Below are 18,929 nucleotides of genomic sequence, written 5' to 3' on the forward strand. Positions count from 1 at the left end.
AGTAATTAAACAGGGGCTAGAGAGGTGGCTGGATGGTTAAGAGCACTGGTTGCTGTTTCAGAGGAACAAGGTTCAACTCCCCGCACCCACATGGCAACTTATAGCTGTCTATAAATCCATATCAGGGGATCCTCCACTCTCACACAGGCAGACATAGAGCCAAGACAGCAATGTACATAAAATTAAAATAAATAAACCTTTTTTAAAAAGTAATTAAACAATATGCCCTTAAAACAAACAAGTAATCGATAAGTGTTATTATACCCCAATGTTACTTAAAACCAAGAATACCCAAATTGCTGAACCCCACAGAAGAGGGGGAGGAAGGATGGTAGGAGCCAGAGGGGTCAAGGACACCACAAGAACACAGTCCAGAGAATCAGGTAAGCAGGGTTCATAGGGGCTCACAGAGCCTGAAGAAACAAACCTGGACCCTGTGTGGGTCTGAACTAGGTCCTCTGCATACAACTTATGGTTTTGTAGCTTGGTGTTCTTGTGGGACTCCCAACAGTGAGAGTGTGGGGCCGTCTCTGATTCTTTTGACTGTACCTGGGGCCCTCTTCCTCATACCGTGTTGCTTCATCCAGCCTTGGTATGAGAGTTTTGCCTAGTCCTATTGTAACTCTCTAGGTCATGTTTAGAGGACATGCCTGAGAAATCTGCTCTGTTTTATTTTTTAAAGGGAATGGAAGAGGAACATATCTTTTGGTATGGGAGAGGGGAGGTGGGGGTAGGGGCTGGGAGGAATGGAGGGAAAACTACAGTCAAGGTGTAATTCATGAAACGGGAATAAAAGAAAAAAAATAATAAAAGATGCCAGCATGGTTTTACACAGCTGTAGTACGACCACTGGGGAGGTTTAAGCAACCAAATCAGGAGTTCAAGAACACTTTCTTTTGTCTTAGCACCCAAAAGTCATTTTTAAGAACAGTTTTAGGCTCACAGAGAGTAGCGTTAGCACGCATCTTCACACACAGCCTCCTCACAGTCAGCACACTGGCAGACAGGTACATTTGTCACCAGTGACGTCCCCACTTCAAACACCATTATCACTGACTTCGTCATACTTCACACCGTGTTCACTTCTGATGTTGAATAATTCTCTGTGTTTGTACAGACTCAGGTCTGGCAGCTCAGTTGCGATGTAAGACATCCCAGGGACATAGTGAAGAAGACAGAGAGAGGCTGGGCGATGGTGGCGCACGCCTTTAATCCCAGCACTCGGGAGGCAGAGGCAGGCGGATCTCTGTGAGTTCGAGACCAGCCTGGTCTACAGAGCTAGTTCCAGGACAGGCTCCAAAGCCACAGAGAAACCCTGTCTCGAAAAACTAAAAAAAAAAAAAAAAAAAAAAAAAAACAGAGAGAGGTGTTGTACGATACTTGTACACTGTGTACACTGTGTATCGTTGTGATGATTGGTTTAATAAAAAGCAGGATGGCCAATAGTTAGGCAAGAGAGAATAGGTGGGAATATGGGATAGAGAGGAACTCAGGGTATGGATTAGACTTGAGAGAGATGCCAGTGAGACACATAGGAAGTCAGACATAAATTATGTAGACGAGGTACGTGGCAAACAAAGATTAATAGAAACAGGTCAAGTTATAAGACACAGTTGGCAAGGAGCCTAAGCTAAAGGCCAAGCTTTCATAATTAATAAGTCTCCATGTCCTTATTTAGGGCTGGTGCTCCAAAGAAAGTCTGACAAGAAAGCTTGACCACAGACAGAGAGGCTGTGGCTCTCCATTCTGGTGGTACCATGGAGGTAGTTTGCCTTGATGTTGTTATTAAAGAGGTGGCCCAACATGGATAAGATGTGTGTTCAAGAAGACAATCACTCTTGGGTGATTTGGAAGTAAAATCTACACCACTGGTTAGAATGTCCAGTCCCTTCCATTTCAGTGAAAATGTTTTCCTTTGAAATCTCCCAGGGACAAACAAGCCAACAACAATGACATGACCATGGTCTTAACTGTCTTCTGGAGATTCAGTACATAGACAACTGACATTTGGGTCTGATCCAGCAGGTATTCAATGAAACTGTCCCACCAGTCCATCTTGTCATCCACCAGCTTGATGCTGTCATGCTCTGGGGACTGAAGCCTGCCCTACCATGCCACTCTGTTTGGGGGGCAACGCAGGATTTCTGCATGATGAAAAAACTCTTGTCTTCTCTACAATGTCACTTCTCTCTTTCCCAGGGTGAAATGTAGTCTCTCGTGATTGGCAGACAGGGTGATTTGGGGGCTTCCAGGACCTGCCTGGATCCTTCCACTGCCTTAATTGCTCTGTCATAAGGATCCCCAATTGACTGTCACATAAGATGACTAAGTGGTTCCTGGAGCACAATGATCCCTCCTCTGTGACATTAGTCCATGCAACCAGGGTATGAATGCTCTACTACAGCCTCATGCCCAAGGAACAGTGCCCAAGTGTCAGCACTGAGGAAGCTCAAGGACATTCAGCAGAACTGTGTAGTGTAGCAATAGAGTTTGAGGCGACACAGAGCTACACTGAAACCTAGACACTGTCTCAAAATAAACAAAATACACATCCAAAATCCAAGAACCATGAGTGATGAATAACATGCGATAGAGAAAACATTAAGTTAAAAAAAAAGTCTTTAAATTTGAATTTGAAAAACCAGTATTAACTTTGGAGACATTTTTGAATTGCAATTATGTTTGTGTATACCTGTCCTTGTGCTTATCTCTGTCTATGTTTCTTACGGAAAAGGACTAGCAGAGAACATACATCAACATGTAGATTATTACACTGATCAGCAATTGACCAATTAAAAAGGGGGAGGCATGGGGAAAGAAAGTGAACTCCTTACTGGCAATAAAAAAAAAAAAAATCATGGAGACTAACATAGAGTCCTACAGGCCACAATAGCTGCTGCTTAATAATTCTGAGTCTCTCTCTCTCTCTCTCTCTCTCTCTCTCTCTCTCTCTCTCTCTCACACACACACACACACACACACACACACACACACACACATTTTTGGCTTTTTGAGACAGCATTTCACTGTGCAGCCGAAGCTGTCCTAGAACTCACTCTGTAGACCAGACTGACCTTGAACTCACAGAGATCTACCAGCCTCTGCCTCCCAAGCTCTGGGATTAAAGGCATGTGATGCCCCATCACTGCCCAGCTAAGCAAGGCATATTTTTAACTACAGGAGCATATAACAATATTGAAAAAAAAAAAACAGAATCACTCATCTTTGGGATGACAAAGCACAAATTTGCTATATTGAGAACAAATAAATGAACAAAGATAGCAGGAGCATCTCCTGGGCAATCTCATCAAATTGAAACTGGGATTAATCAGCACACAGTGTGTGACAGGCATGAGTTAGAAAACATGTTACATGAAAGCAGAGAAACATGGAAGTGTGCAGAGGCAGCAAAGGAACAGTGAACAAGATAGAGAATCAGCACAAATAAATTATGTACAAAAATAACATCATGAAATATATTATTTTGCATGCTTGTTTTAAAAATAAGCAAACCACATAATAAACATAAAAGAAGTAAAAATCCAAAAGGAAGTAAAAACCTCACCATTTGCAACTCAGGGGATTAAGGGCATTAAGGAATAGGAGTGCTAAGATAATGGAAGATGAGACCATTTGAACCTTTTGCTGTCACACCAGGTACCGCTTACACTGTGATCAAAGGACCAAATATGACCCTAGACCTGGCTGCAAATTCCTGGAAAATATAGAGGAAATGGAAGCATGTTGACCTGAAGTTAGGGAAAGAAAGTGAGAAGACAGACCTACGGATTAAAGGGCTTGTTTGTTTTAAGTCAGAGTACACGACAGTGAGCAGTGACATAATTCAATGTCATGACAGTGATGGCTCAGATGTAGTTCAATAACAGAAGACTGCTGTAGATTGTACAATGACACATAAGCACCTCTCTCTCTCTCTCTCTCTCTCTCTCACACACACACATACACATATGCATTTTCACATACAGTCATACACACATAATCAGAGTAGGGAGTAGGTGGGTGACTGTAGAGAAAACTATCAAGGATATAAATTAATTAACTCTGGATAGAATAAATGGGAAATTTACCGGGGGTTGTTGGCAATGTTTTATTCATTACCTGTGTGGTTTCTGGTTGTCATCCCCCACCCCATGCTACCGCCGCCAAATTTACTGGCATTTGAGGAGGATGCTCAGTAGACAAAGTGCTTGCTGCACAAGTTTGAAGAGATAATTTATTGCCCCTCCAAATTTCTGTTAAAAAAATAAAGCTGGGCATGGCGTCATGCACTTAGAACCCCAGCACTGGAGAGGGGACAGTCACCCTAGGCTACTCAGAGAGTTCCAGGGAGAAGACTAGGTCTCAAAATCCAAGATAGATGACTTCTGAGTCATGACAGGTTAGGTTATCCTCTACCCCCCCACAACAAATCTACACCCAACACAAAAAGGGACACATGTGTGTAAGCCCCTCCCCCATACACAATCAGAGCCGTGATAGTTTTTTATTTAGACTGGCTTTCACTATGCATATTTTATTGTATTATAAAATAATCTTATAAATATTGGATCTACTCATTGATCTGCTTTTCAGATGGAGAGAATCAACAGAGATAAATTATGTATGCAAATGTCACAATCAAATATGTTACTTTGAATGCTAATTTCTAAAAATAATTTAAAAATAGGAAATTTAAAATGAAGTAGGAGAAGAGGACAGTTTCCCAAGGGAAGAAAGAAAGATTTTGTCACAGTCAGATGTGATATGTATCACACTGATTCATTAAGGAAGGTGTGACGTGCCTGGCAGGAGAACACTCTGAAAGTTCTCTCTATACCCATTGCATGGGTGCTACCCTCAGGTACAGGACGATAACTGTTACTTGCAGACTTTGATAAGAAGAACTCTTGGAGGAGGTAAGGATTTGAAGCCTATGCTATTATCCTTCACTTACAATACTTTATGTAGTTGCCTGACCGTTTACCTAGGTTATATAAACTATTTTAAACAAATTTATTGTGTCTGTAAAGAACTCTTCATAAAGAAAGCATAAACTGCAAAATGAGAAGAATAATATTCCTAAAATTGGAATATGATGAAATTTTCTCATGTTCATATCGCAGCAAGGCACACATACATCCAAGATGTTAAAATGTCAAAGGTAAAATTTCCTGATCAATGATCCATGATTAGTGACTTTATCTCAAGATCTACACGCAAGGCGCTTTATACAAAGACTTCCCAGGAAGACAGAATACAATGTGAGAACCGCAATAATTAAACAGCAGAAGAAAAAAAATACTGGGCTTTTTAAGGTGATAGCTATTAGCTGCTAGTAAGTACTAAGTCCCTGGGGTGGAAGAGAACTCACTGTAAAACGGGAGATTCCTAGAAGAATCACTATTGTTTAATGAGAGGGTGAACAGAGACAATTAGAATTAAATAGCAGGCAAGATTCCATCTATCAATTTGCTTCCAGGTAGGCAGTGTGAAAGGCAAGGTCAAATCTACTCTCGTTTCTTTTCTGAGACCACAGACTCAAAAGCAAAGACACCCACAGTTTTCAAAGAAAAAAGAAATGTATCTCACGGACAAGACCAGGACCATCCACGGTTTTTATCTGCCACAAGCCTCAAACTGTCCTAGCAAGTCTCACGATGGTGAAAGCCAACGTCCATGAGGATGTCTCACCTTTCAGTCTTATTTCGGATCGTTTATAGGCAGTTACGAGAAAGAGCAAGAGGAATCGGGGGTTCCAAAGGCAAGTTAGTTTAAGTCAGAAAACGAGAAACAGACTAACTATAAAAGTCAAGCCTTGAGGTTTGGAGAATTACACCGCGCAGCACTCCCATTTCCTCAGAATCTTTTAACTGCTACCTACTAGATCCAAAACCATTCGTCTTCTTTAATCCGTGCCTCCCGCAGATTTTCCGATTGGCCTGCACTGTCCAGTCTGAGTCCTTTATTGCCTGATGTCAGAACTGCCAACAGCAGCTGTTGCTACTGCCAGTTCTGTCCACGTTCATGCTCCAGCTTTGCCATTCGTTTTATTTATCGTCCCTCCTCGCAGTGACCCTTCAGTAAGGTCTTTCTTATACTGCTGCCCTGCGTCATACCACTAGATGTTTATTTTCTGTCTTCTAACGCTGCAGAAACAGCCACCACCCACCCATCTCCACTTCCATGGGTCTGTGTGAGCTGACTTCCTGGTCTTGCCAAAGCTTCTGTATCGGTCAAACATCTGTCTTTGCTGGGTACTTGCCTCTCTGAAATGATCGCTGATGCTAGCTGTCTCCTCTCTCCTGAAATCATCTCTTGGGGCTAAAAGGCCCTAGTTAAAAATGCAGCCTTACATGTAGATGCTTTCCAGGAGTGTGAGCAGCCTGGACGGTGCTTGGAGCCCTCGCCAGCTATGCTCTCAGCGCATCCTCCAGCAGCTTGTTGGGTCTCAGCATCCCACGGTTAAAGGGCTCAGATTTCCGATCAGCTTATATGACCAAACACATAGCTTCAAACTTAAGACCAGATTATTGCACTTCAGGGATATATAAATATAAAATTGTATATTGCTTATGTTAACCCTTAAAAGCTGAAATTCTATGAAACCCATTTCATCTTCCACAAACTTCCTGAAACATGCGAGCTGTCCCTTTAACCATACTGACATCAGTTTTTCAAATTTACTTCCTGTCTTGATAGCTATATACTATCTTTGTTATTCTAGTATTTCCGACCTGCTGAAGACTCTCACAACGCCAATTATATACAAATGTCAAAAGTTTGAAAGTCCTCACATCTGAAGAGTTTACAAAATATTACATTTCTCTCCATCTTTTCAGCTTTTGATGGCATCGATGCAACGTGAACATGAATTATCATGTATAACCGGGTTAGTTTTGGAAACCACCCTTCATTACTTTTCGATAGTTTTTTTTAATAAAAACTATCCTATCAAGATAGAAGTTTCTTCAGAAAACTTTTCTTCCCTCATTCAAAAAAAAAAAAATCAAGGCGTTTTCTGTAAATGAATAGAACCTATCATGAACAGTAAAATCCCTAGAAAATGGGGTGTGCTTCGAATTCCAGCTTCTCCCATGGACAGTGGAGACAAACTTCGATGTGGGAGCTTTGGAGATGGCTGGAGCCAAAGTGACATGGGAAACATGGCCAGGAGATATTTGGCCAGGTGAAGATTTTGCACTTTAAACCCCGCATTTTCCCGAAACTCGTGGTTCACATCTTCATTCACATCCAGACAACCATGGGCAGTCGCGGGACGCAGTTGTGGCAGCGGAGCCAACAGAATGTCACGTGATCGGAAGTTTCAGCTCCACCATGTTTACGGACTCACAGCTGGAATCAGCTGGGACCAGAGGAGGTCAGCCTCTCTCCAGTTGTTTTTCAGAGCAATTTGCATCTCATTTTCCTAATTTCACTCTCCAATTACTACTCTCAAGCCATTGCCTAAATTATCTGTTGCTCCATAAGGGATGACATTTCCTTTGGCTGAGAAACTCCCTGCCTTACGCTACATTAGCAGCACTGTGCCTCACCCAGGGCAGAGTGGTGGCCGACTCTCTGGTTTTGGCAGGCCCGCTGAAGAGGCACCAGGCCAGTGCTAGGGGCGATTACTGACAGATTGGCCCAATTGTCATGGCTCTGCTTGCAGACTGCGTCCGACTATCCTAGCCGTAGCACACTATACAGCCTCATTGCGATTCACCGAAACAAATGGTGCCACCAAACCTACCCGCACATTTGGCTCCATTCAATAAATCCAATGTTGAATTTCCCTGCCCAGTCCAATGATGCATGGGCGCCAAGCTCTGTGATGATGGATGGAGTCATTAGCATTTTAGGTTTTACACAGAACCTGAAGCCAAAGCATATGGTCGGACAGATGTTCCAGCAAGGGGCTCTATTGGAGCTGCCATGTAGCTGTCCACTTACACTGGACCTTCGCGGAAGAATACTCGTCTATTCATCACAGTATGACCCATTTCTGCCCTCCTCCATCCCTAGATTATAAGACATCCTCAGAACCCCCAAAGCAGCCTTCCTTTATATTTTAGTGAGATTCATGATCACAAATTACCTCGGAACTTAAACAAATCGTTTTAGGTGGACAGGATTTACAAAGGTTCCCACAATGTCATCTCTATAATGATCAGTACTGCCAGTAAGTGGGACACTCCAAAATCAAGTGTGGCTTATTAAATTGTCTCCCAGTTTATTTCTTTTAGTTAAAATCTGTATACAGAGAAGTTGACAGGGGTAGCTTTTGGATTACAGGTGCATACTCATTGATACAATGTTCCAGCTAAGTTCTGTGATGTCCATGGTACCCCAGAAATGGCTCAGTCCCAGTCCAGTCCTCATCTCCTCCATGAAACCAGGATATGGGGCTAGGAAATAGCTTAGCAGTTAAGGGCAATAGTTGCCCTTACAAAGAACCTGAATTTGGTTCTCAGGACCAAGAATGCAGCTCACAACCATCAGCTACTAGAGTTTTACGGGGCCCAATGCACTTTTCCGACCTCCACTGACACCAGGAATAAACATGGTGTAATACCTATGTACAAGAAGGATAGTGATATATACAAAATAAATAAACGTAAAAAATATGAAGAAAGCCACTATTTTGATTACTCATTTTCTGTGTTCTAAAAGTTAGTTGCTTGTAAAAATAAATGGTTTCTTAAATTTACTTTCATTGTAAGAACAAGCAAATGAAATAATACGCACTGAATTATTTTCCGTCTCTCTTATTTAAAATACACAATACTGAGATTCATGTGTGCACTGTGACATACACCAATAGTTCATTGTTTATTGTTAAGCACTAAAGCAAATCCTATTGCTTAAATGGAAACCAAGCTGCTCATACATTCTAATGCTAGGTCCCCTTTAAAAATTTAAGCTATTAATTATGGTGAATAAATATGTTACAGACACGTCTGACTATCTCTAGATTCGGTTTGTAAAAGACACTAATGCAACCTGTTGGTCATTTGCTTATAAATTCACTGTTGAACTCTATGGAGAAAAGTGACAGGTATGCCAGGCTGGCCTCAAACTTCCCTAGATGGACTTTAACCTTCGAATGCTTTTGCCTTCACTTACGGAGTAACTGAGACTGCAGGTGTGGGCCACCATGCTTGGCTGATGTAGCGCTGGGGACTGAACCCGGTTGCTTCATGTATTCTAGGCAACCAGACTACCAATGGAGTTACATAAACCCCAGTCCTAATCACTTGTGATCAGGCGCATTATTGCTATTCATATAAAAAATGATAGCATATAAAAGGAACATAGACAATATTAACCTATAAAAGATGTAACCTCATATTGGCTTCCTGTATGAACATTATCATCCTGTCTCAGGAATATAGGCAGATATCTTTAAATTATTATTATCATATTTAAAAAAATTATTTCAGCATATATGTAAAATTCTACTGGTGTCCTTAATTCCTGTAACCTGAGTTTTACCATAAGCCTTAACATGTAGACTACCAATTTTCTAGAATTAGAGTTCCTTAGAAATAAAACAAAAAGCTAAAAAAAATAATAAAAAACATTTACAAGCAAAAAAATTAATATTGTTAATTTGGCAAAACTGTTGATCATTTAAGCCCACAACACATATGACTTCACTGGGCTTCATGAAAGGAGAGGAAGGTGCATTGCACAGGGATAAATAAAGGCTTTATCCTGTCTCTTTTACTATATCGAAAACTGTGTTTTATACCATATGACAATATACACAACACAGGTTTTAAAAACTATCTCCCAGAGAGCCTCAGAATTTCATTACAGGACTAGCCTGTAGACTACCAAACCATTTCAGAAAGTGTCTCAGCACACTGCACTACGGACAGTGAGATTACTCACTGGGGACAAGGAGGTCACACATTTTGTAATAGTACTCTATATACCTAGAGAAGAATGTCTTCAAACACCAGTTGGATAACTCCATGGACTCATGCTCCCCTAAGCTCCTACAGCCACAGTGGTAGAAACAGAGAGACGTCCTGGGTTTGCTTAGAGTCTCTAAATGCTTGCTCTCCCATTCACCTCTCAACTTACCTAATAGGTATGCCACTAGTGACAACAAAAATTTTAGAAGTAACTATCACAACGCAGAAACTACAAGCAGAGAGAGAGACTGAGCGCCTCAGATGTTCTTGTCTTCTGGAAACCTGGAAAGGACACTTACGATGAGGAATCACACTAGGCACCCTCCCGGGAGGGGTGTAGCATGTCGCTTTTCTGTTAAAATGGAATACTGGAGGCTGCAGGACCTTAGGGTACTTTAGTCCATAACGAGACACATTGCTGACTGAATTAAAACAATGTGACCTGTACTGTGTGGAGGACCTGGGAGGCTGGCTGCCACTTACTATTCCACCCAACTCCATGGTACAGCACACCGCCACCTACTCTAGAAGAGAATGTGGTAACCTTTACTGAGCTGATGCAGGTACATTAGTTCTGGGTCCTCTGGGCAGACATTTTCAGCACTTGTTCATACAATGAGAGTTAATTGAAGAGACCACTTTTTTTCATAAAAATCTAACAGCATAAAATTTTTATATTATTCCATCACAAAAAGAAGGTTATCAAAGGCCACATTTCAGATCATCACAAATAACAGAAAGACCAAATTTAGTGTTTCAGAGCTGCGAAGGATTTTAGTCTCCACCAAACAGCTTCTCTGATAGATAAGGAAACATAGGCCCAGCCAGGCCACTGAAATCTAAGCTCATCACAAGGACTGAGGTTAGAAGGGGTAGAGATGAGGTTAGAATTCATCTCTGGTCTTCTGAAGCACAGTATGTTATTCTCTATCTTAAATAAAAATAACCCAACATCTGTTCATATGACTAAGTATGCATGGCTTCCCCATGGAATCACAAATCTTCCTGTTGACTTTTTTTTACTACTTTTGGCAAAACATAAATAGCTTTTGAAGTACTAGGCAATATTTGATAGGCTTGTGTATACATAAGACCAGTCAGTCTTGAGTGGTTAACAGTTACATAGAACCACTACAAAAAATGTTTTATTTAAGGAACTGAAATCATGGCTCAATGGTTAAGTATATTTTTTGTTCTTCCAGAAATCTGGGTTCAATTTCCAGCACCCACAGAATAGCTAACAGCTATCTGAAAACTCCAGTACCAGGAAATGTGGTGTTCACTTCAGGCCTCTTTGGTAACCGCGCACACATGTGGTTCACAGAAACACACAAAGTCAAAACAAGCCTTGCTGGTGGTACACACCTTTAATACCAGCACTTGGGAAGCACAGGAAGGCAAATTTCTGTGAGTTTGAGCCAGCCTGGCCTACATAGATAGTTATAGGCCAGGCAAGACTATATAATGAGACCATGTCAAAGAAAATTACAAAAGTGAAACACCCATACACTAACTATTCAATTAAAAAATGTTTTCTATAAAAGCATCACTATACTATGTAAATTCTATATTTTAGTGTCTTTTTGAGTGTAAAGAATAATTTGAGAGAACAACATTAAGTAAAGTTGTGTGGCATTACTGAAAAAAAAAAGTAGAATTGCTTGCTTTTCGGTCTGCAAGTTGAACTTGCACATTGCTGGAGATCCATGCAATGTCAATGTCAAAGTTGGAAATAAAGACACAAAATCACTTTCCATGGCCAATGCAGAGTCCAAAATGGGGGACAAGTAAATAGAACAGAGCAAAACTTCCAACTAGTGTTTTCTATCATTACTGCTTAAAAAAAATGGCAGAAGGAAATTTTCAAGAAACCATAAAAAAATGAGCCAATTCACAGAGAGGAAGCAACAAAAAATGTGCGGGATTTTGACTGCAGCCCACTCGGACCAGCACGGTCCAGAAAGGCTTTGTTGCCTCAGGGCAGCTGGTGTCTGTGGATACAAAACCCTTTTTATTTCTATGTCACATTAAATCCTGGAGCATAAAACCAGTGGCAGGCTGCAGAGCCATTTCTGGTTCCCCAAGAACACACTATTGGTCTTGCAGCTTACACCAAATATCAACCAATGTTCCCATTGTAATGGAAAATAAAAAAAGATGCAGTATGATTAGAAACTACGTCTGAAATCCTTTGCTAAACTACTTACTTTGGCAGACAGAAAGATCTAAGAAAATAGCCGTCACATTTAGTCCATAAGACAGATTGTACATTATACAATATACTCCCTGGGATAAAGTATCCTAGTTCCCAATATCTGAGGATAGGAAGAATCGGCATCATGAGAAAAAAGGAGGAAGCCATTTTTTCCTATTTTAAATTTGGGCTAAAAAGAAGGTATTCTAATGACTGCAAATCAAATAAATTACCAAAGTGGGTTGATGTAACATGATGTACATCTATAGTAACACCTAATTGGACTGATACAGGAATCAGGTGATGTCTGAACACCTAGCATAATCCTAGACATTATACTTTATCTGCTTTTAATGATGATGCACAATAACCACCATCCCTAAATAGCTGGGAGATAGTAAGTAGCCTTCACACTAATTTCACTATTCTGAAGATAATAGCAAACTAAATCTCCATATCTGTGTTCACAAAACTCATTTAACATTTCAATGTTTTGTCCTTAAGAAATCTGCTGGAAATGAAAATTCTACACAAGTCAAATCCCTTTCCTTCCTGTGATGTATATATGTGTGTGTGTGTGTGTGTGTGTGTGTGTGTGTGTGTGTGTGTGTGTATAACAGATGAGAAGTTAGTAAAGGTCTTGTCTCATGGGCCCTAGAAGTTGTGTGTGGATCGCCTGAAACAACAGAGAGGTGGCTGTGGCAGCATTATGTCTCAAGTACTAGCCCTGAAGTGGAAAAAAACAGGGACATGCCTGGGGCTCACCAGTCGGTCAGTTTAGCCTAATGAGAAAAGCCCAGGTTCAGTGGGAGACCTTATATCCAAATAATGCAGAAAGCAATTAAAGAGATAACCAATGCCCCCCCCCCAGCTTCCAAACATGTACTTATTCATCTACACACACCTATTTGGACACACACATACACAAAGGGTTGCCTTTGTCACACACCTCCCAGCACACCCCCTCCTAGCACCTAAGAGTGACAGCAAGACTTTCAATACTTTTGCTGAATGCAAAACGATTTCATGCTCTCCAGATCTTTCTGAGTCTTTTGAAGCATCATGGCATGTGCATTTCACCAACATGCATGTCAATCACAGTCAATCCAATAAGAATATATTAAGCGTTAAACATGTACAAGGCAAATATCCAAATGTCAGATCTGCAATCAACTCTTATATAGAAAGTTCTGAGAGAGAGAGAGAGAGAGAGAGAGAGAGAGAGAGAGAGAGAGAGAGAGAGAGAGAGAGAGAGCCCTTGCAAGTTCCCTCTTGAAATGCTTACAATAAGTTTCTTAAACTAAGAGTGTCTGGCAGTCCCTATGTGACTGCTGTCTTCTTAGTTTGCTTTTCAAAAAATATTTATTATAAAAATTTAGTTTTCCTTCCTTTTCCATGTATTGGAAAGTCTAAGAATCAGTAGGTGTGACTAGACATCAATACCAATATCAATTAATTATACACTCTCATGTGTTTTGTTAAATTATTTAAAAGTGAAGTGTGTGTTATGACTCTCCAGAAAGCCAAGTAAATCTAATTTATACAAACAGCCTTCCCACATGCATGGGGGCAGAGAGGAGAGAGGAGAGGGAGACTGTGTATGACAACCACAAACAACACAATGATGGTTTTTACCCGAGTAAAGCCTTCAGCTCAGCAGCTAATGCTGTCTTACCTGCAGCCATAACTTGTTATGCACAGCGTCTCTCCCTGTAGCAATGCACTGAAACGTAGCATTCTGCCCTGCGTTGACCTCCACATCACCCAGACGGAGGAAATGAGGAGATTTATCTGTGAAAACGGAGGGAAAAATACATTTCGTTCACAAGAAAAAAAAAATATATCATGCAACTTTTTCACAAGAGAACACTGTTCTTATTATGCCCACATATGTCTAGCATTAATAATCAGAGGAAACTTCACATTACTGTCCTCTAGAACACACCATTTCTTCTCTTACTCTCCCTTCTGAATGCCACTCATACATATCAGCTCTTTCGTAGAGACTGAAGGCTCAAGGCTCACTGCTAATAGTAGCTCTAGCATGGGTTAGTGAAAGTTGTGTTCAAGGAAGCCAAAGAGATTAAACAAGTATCTATCAGTCTATGAGAACCAGAATGGAGGCCTATCAAGACCCTAACATTCTGATAGCTGTGTGGTCTCGTAACTATTTCCCCACAATTTAACCAAATGGATAACTATTCCTTCAGTTTTTCAAACTTAAAGAGTTGTATACCAGACAAGGAAACATTTTAATATCTCCTTCCTGCTTGCTTATAGCCATTGGAAAGTTACGGAAAAGAAGCATCAGACAAACAGCAGTAGCGTCTGTAGCATGGAGCATTCTCGTGGGTGATTTGACTGTCAAATCTGTACTCACTATCAAGTTCCTTTTAAATCGGAAGCCCAATCTATTTTTGCCATTGAAGGAAAAAATGCACAGCCAAAGCTAAGCCTCGGGGAAGTTACACAATAATATTACAGGTCTTGAAGAACCACACCACATAGCCAATGCCGTTGCTGTGCCCAACTCGTAATCATCATTTTCTTTATTCTCAAAAACCTTTATTTGGCACCTGATATTTAAGATGTAGACATGAAAAACAGACAAAAATACAATATACAGTACAGTCATACTGTGGAGTAAGCGAGTTTAGAAAGCCCACTTGAACTGGAAGAGGAATCACACTGTTGCCTTTCTGAGCATATAACACACAGGATAAATGATTTGATCTTTGGAACCTCTTTCTCTGGGGCTTCAGCGGGAGCTCAAGGGGAGAAAAAAACTCACAATTGAGCAAGAACAACTTGAACCAAAACGAACTCCAGCCCAGCAGTACCACAACACTGACCAGTAATGCAAATCCACAGGTCCCTGTCTCGGCATGACTACCAGGAGATAAGAGCCAACCTCTGTGTTCTTTGCTGTTAACGTGATACAATCACTAAGCAAGGGCACAAGCCTTGCCCCTGATGTGTTGACCTCATAAATTATGCTTACAGTGCATTAGCGATGCCTCACCATGGAGGGCTATGGAGCACAAAGGGCCTCTTACACAGGACCTGTCATATTTTGTTACTGGGAGATCATATCAAGAAGAAAGTCTGTAACTTTCTTCTGCCATCTGTAACTTCTTCCTGGCCCTCCTTACGGCTTGCAATAACTGTTCTGGGGAATGTGATTCAGCACAAATTGAAGTATGAAGTCTGAAAAACTGTCAGCACTTATCAAGGCTCTCACAAAAGAGTGTCAGCAAACCGAGATTTGCTTTAACACTTTATTTATTTAGTGCTGATTAACTCATATATTTAGGATAATAATTAAAAATAGACCCAAGTTTGGAAGAAGGTGAGTAGATTCATTATTTTCACTTCCCGCATTATAAAATTAACAGATCAGATATCTTAGACAGCTTTTTATTTCCTCTGTTATTGAACTAGGATTTGTTACTTGCCTCTGTTTTCCTAAAGAATGGCAAGATACCCCATAGGTTTAGAATGTCTTTGTGTAATTGCGTTTGCACTTACATTTTGTTGTCACTAATTAAAAACAAATAAAATAATCATAGCATACATGTAGTTACATGTTGGGAGAAAACTTGATTTGAAAATACTAGTAAACACTTCAGTGTTTTTTCCATGAAGCCTGAGAGTAACAATAAAATGGACAACAATGTCCAGTCAATAAACAATCAACAGTTCCTGCCAATCCAAGGCGTATGTTGAAAGAACACAGAAAAATACAACTCTTAATCAAAACCTACCGCAAGGATAACTCAGGACTTGGATGTCATCAATGGCAATATAACCGCTTCTCCCTCCTGAGACTTCAGCCTCAAATATTACCTGTCAGGAAGAAATGGAAAACATTTACAACAGTCACTTGTAAAGAATGTCCACAGTAGAAGATAGCTATAACGCCCTAAAAGGAAATTTGATTTTTCTTCACTAGAAACTTTTAATGGTATCTCTTATATACTTTGATTTCTTTCTTTTCTTTCTTTCTTTTAGAAGGAAAGAGGGTTGAGACAGGGTTTCTTCAACAGTTGGTAGTGAGCTACCAACTGAAGAGTTAAATGGATGGAAAGATGGCAGGGTGAGGAGAAAAAAGAGATGCAAGCTACTGGAATAAAAGCCAAGATTGACAAGGGAGCTAGCATATGTAAATTCAATAAGGTAGGACCAAGGACTGGCTAGAAAGAAAGAGAAGAGCTCAGCAGGTTCAGCCAGCTAAGCTCTGTCGAATTAGCTCTGTCGATTAGGCTGGTCTCTAATTCAGAAAACACCTCCTGTCTCTGCCTCCTAAATGCTGGGATTAAAGAAGTGCACCACCATGACCCAGTTGGTATTTTGATTTCTTAAACCTTCTGCATATAACCAAAGTCAAATTTGGATAGTAGCTAAATGACTGAGTTCACACAGTTCCAATATGCTTAAGGAGGTACTAAGGAATGTTGCAAGATTTCGTGATAACTTACAAGTTATGTCAGGAAGTTAGCTTGCCAGCAGTTCCAAATGATCAATTCTCAATAAAATAAAATAAACCAAATACAGTGCCATATCATAGTTTTACTGATAAATTTTTATTGATTTATTTTATTTTATATATGCATATATGTGTGTGTATGTATATACGTAACGAAACTACATGAAGTATTGTCTTTTAAACCAATGTGTTGTGATGAAACTCATGTTTACAGTAACATAACATAAAATGAGGATGATCAAAAAAATGGCTAATAGATGAGAAATAATCCAGAAGGTGCAGACAGTTTTCTAGCAGCCATGTTAGAACTTAAGTGAGAATCTAAAGGGAAAAAAATAATAGTTATGTTGAAATAGACAAGGCAGAAGATGCTGATTGGTAGGTGTGAAGAAATACAGATCATATCAGAAACCTAGTCAGAAAAGCAATAAAGATCAATATGCAAACTTAAAGAACAAGATCACTACCAAGTACATTTTACTACTGCAAACCTGATTTCCTTTGGGCACCTGCAAGGGGGCCTGCGGAGATGTAACTGGACATCACTGAGGAAAACTGGGTGAGTTCAAGGGGAAGGAACAGAACTGGAAGGAAGTGAGCTACCAACTGAAGAGTTAAATGGATGGAAAGATGGCAGGGTGAGGAGAAAAAAGAGATGCAAGCTACTGGAATAAAAGCCAAGATTGACAAGGGAGCTAGCATATGTAAATTCAATAAGGTAGGATCAAGGACTGGCTAGAAAGAAAGAGAGGAGCTCAGCAGGTTCAGCCAGGTAAGCCCTGGCACTATTCTGAGTATTGTGTCAAGGAGTTACAATATCAAAACAGGGCAGATATCTGCGCATCTAATACACACAAACTTCAAAGCAAAGATACTTTCCGGTACCATCTGCTGCTCTCCAGCTGTTTTTCCTTTGTAGTGGAGATAGTTGTGAATCCTGGAATCAGGCTGTAGTTCTGGTAATGTAAACATTGTGGATTTCTGATGGGAGCCAGTGAAGACCAGGGAGATTGAAAAGGTTATACATAGCGGACAATGAGGAGTACTGAGAACTCAAGAACAATGGCAATGGGTTTTTGATCCTACTGCACATACTGGCTTTGTGGGAGCCTAGGCAGTTTGGATGCTCACCTTACTAGACCTGGATGGAGGTGGGTGGTCCTTGGACTTCCCACAGGGCAGGGAACCATGATTGCTCTTTGGGCTGACGAGGGAGGGGGACTTGATCGGGGGAGGGGGAGGGAAATGGGAGGCGGTGGCGGGGAGGAGACAGAAATCTTTAATAAATAAATAAATTTAAAAAAAAAAAACAGAAAAGGTTGTATAAAAGCTAAAAAACAACTTGCAGATTTGGAAGGTTGGATTTTGAAATATGACTTTAAGATTATATTTAGGAATGGATGTATATACATATGCATGGATCTATAGAAAAACAGTGAAAAAGACGCCAAGAATTTGAAAGAGAACAAAGTTTGAGCAAAGTAAGCAAAATTTGAAAGGATGGGCATAATGAGAGGTTTTAGAAAAAGAAAGAGGAGGGGTAAATGATGTGATTATATTACCATCTCAAGTAAACAATCAAAAACTTATTCCTGCAATCTCATAGGGTAGCTGTATCATTTTCCACAACTTTATTTTGAAAAAGAGTTAAGAACAGAGCTGGATGAAGCAAGATGCACCAAGACACCCAGTCTTCAGGGGACTTCAGTTACAGTTATCAAACAACATCCTGATGGGAGTAGGCAACAGGTCCGGAGTATGCCACTTAAATTGAATTTAGGCTTTAGTTTCAGTTGAAAGTCTAAGCTTTTAAATACACTTGAACTGTTCTTTAAAAGTCAGTATCATTTGAACTAGTACACCAAAGAGAGATTAAGGGACAGAATGGAAGATTTTAACATTAATCCCATCCCACTCTTTCTCCATATTCCTACATCTGCCAGAAGACAATAAAAGTGAGGGGAAACAGGTGAGAACATGTGGTTCCTCTTTATTCCAGCCACTCCCTTCACAGTCTCCTGATCACTCTTTTCTATTCACACTTTGTCCTTTGCGTCTACAGATGTTGCTAGAACAGGTGAAATTGAAAAGAAAACCGTGTTTAATAAGAGGGGAAAAAGCGGGGCTGGAGAGATGGCTCAGAGGTTAAGAGCATTGCCTGCTCTTCAAACGGTCCTGAGTTCAATTCCCAGCAACCACATAGTGGCTCACAACCATCTGTAATGGGGTCTGGTGCCCTCTTCTGGCCTGCAGGCATACACACAGACAGAATATTGTATACATAATAAATAAATAAATATTTAAAAAAAGAAAGAATATTAAAAAAAAG

The 18,929-nt window shown here is 40.4% G+C and overlaps 1 protein-coding gene across 2 annotated transcripts in view; it reads right to left on the reverse strand.

Annotated features, from left to right (window-relative positions):
* Positions 1 to 18,929, reverse strand: part of Ptprk (protein tyrosine phosphatase receptor type K) — a 519,914-nt gene that overhangs the window by 249,586 nt on the left and 251,399 nt on the right. For both annotated transcript variants that reach the window (XM_050138244.1, XM_050138245.1), the window contains exons 4-5: positions 15,879 to 15,960; positions 13,790 to 13,905 (exon numbers count right to left, since the gene is read on the reverse strand). In XM_050138244.1, coding sequence (XP_049994201.1) covers positions 13,790 to 13,905; positions 15,879 to 15,960 — 198 coding nt within the window. The remainder of the gene's footprint in view (positions 1 to 13,789; positions 13,906 to 15,878; positions 15,961 to 18,929) is intronic.

Source organism: Alexandromys fortis, unplaced genomic scaffold, assembly GCF_014885135.2.
Source record: "Alexandromys fortis isolate MF-2015 unplaced genomic scaffold, M_Fortis_MF-2015_v1.1 scaffold_14, whole genome shotgun sequence".
NCBI classification, from domain to species: domain Eukaryota; kingdom Metazoa; phylum Chordata; class Mammalia; order Rodentia; family Cricetidae; genus Alexandromys; species Alexandromys fortis.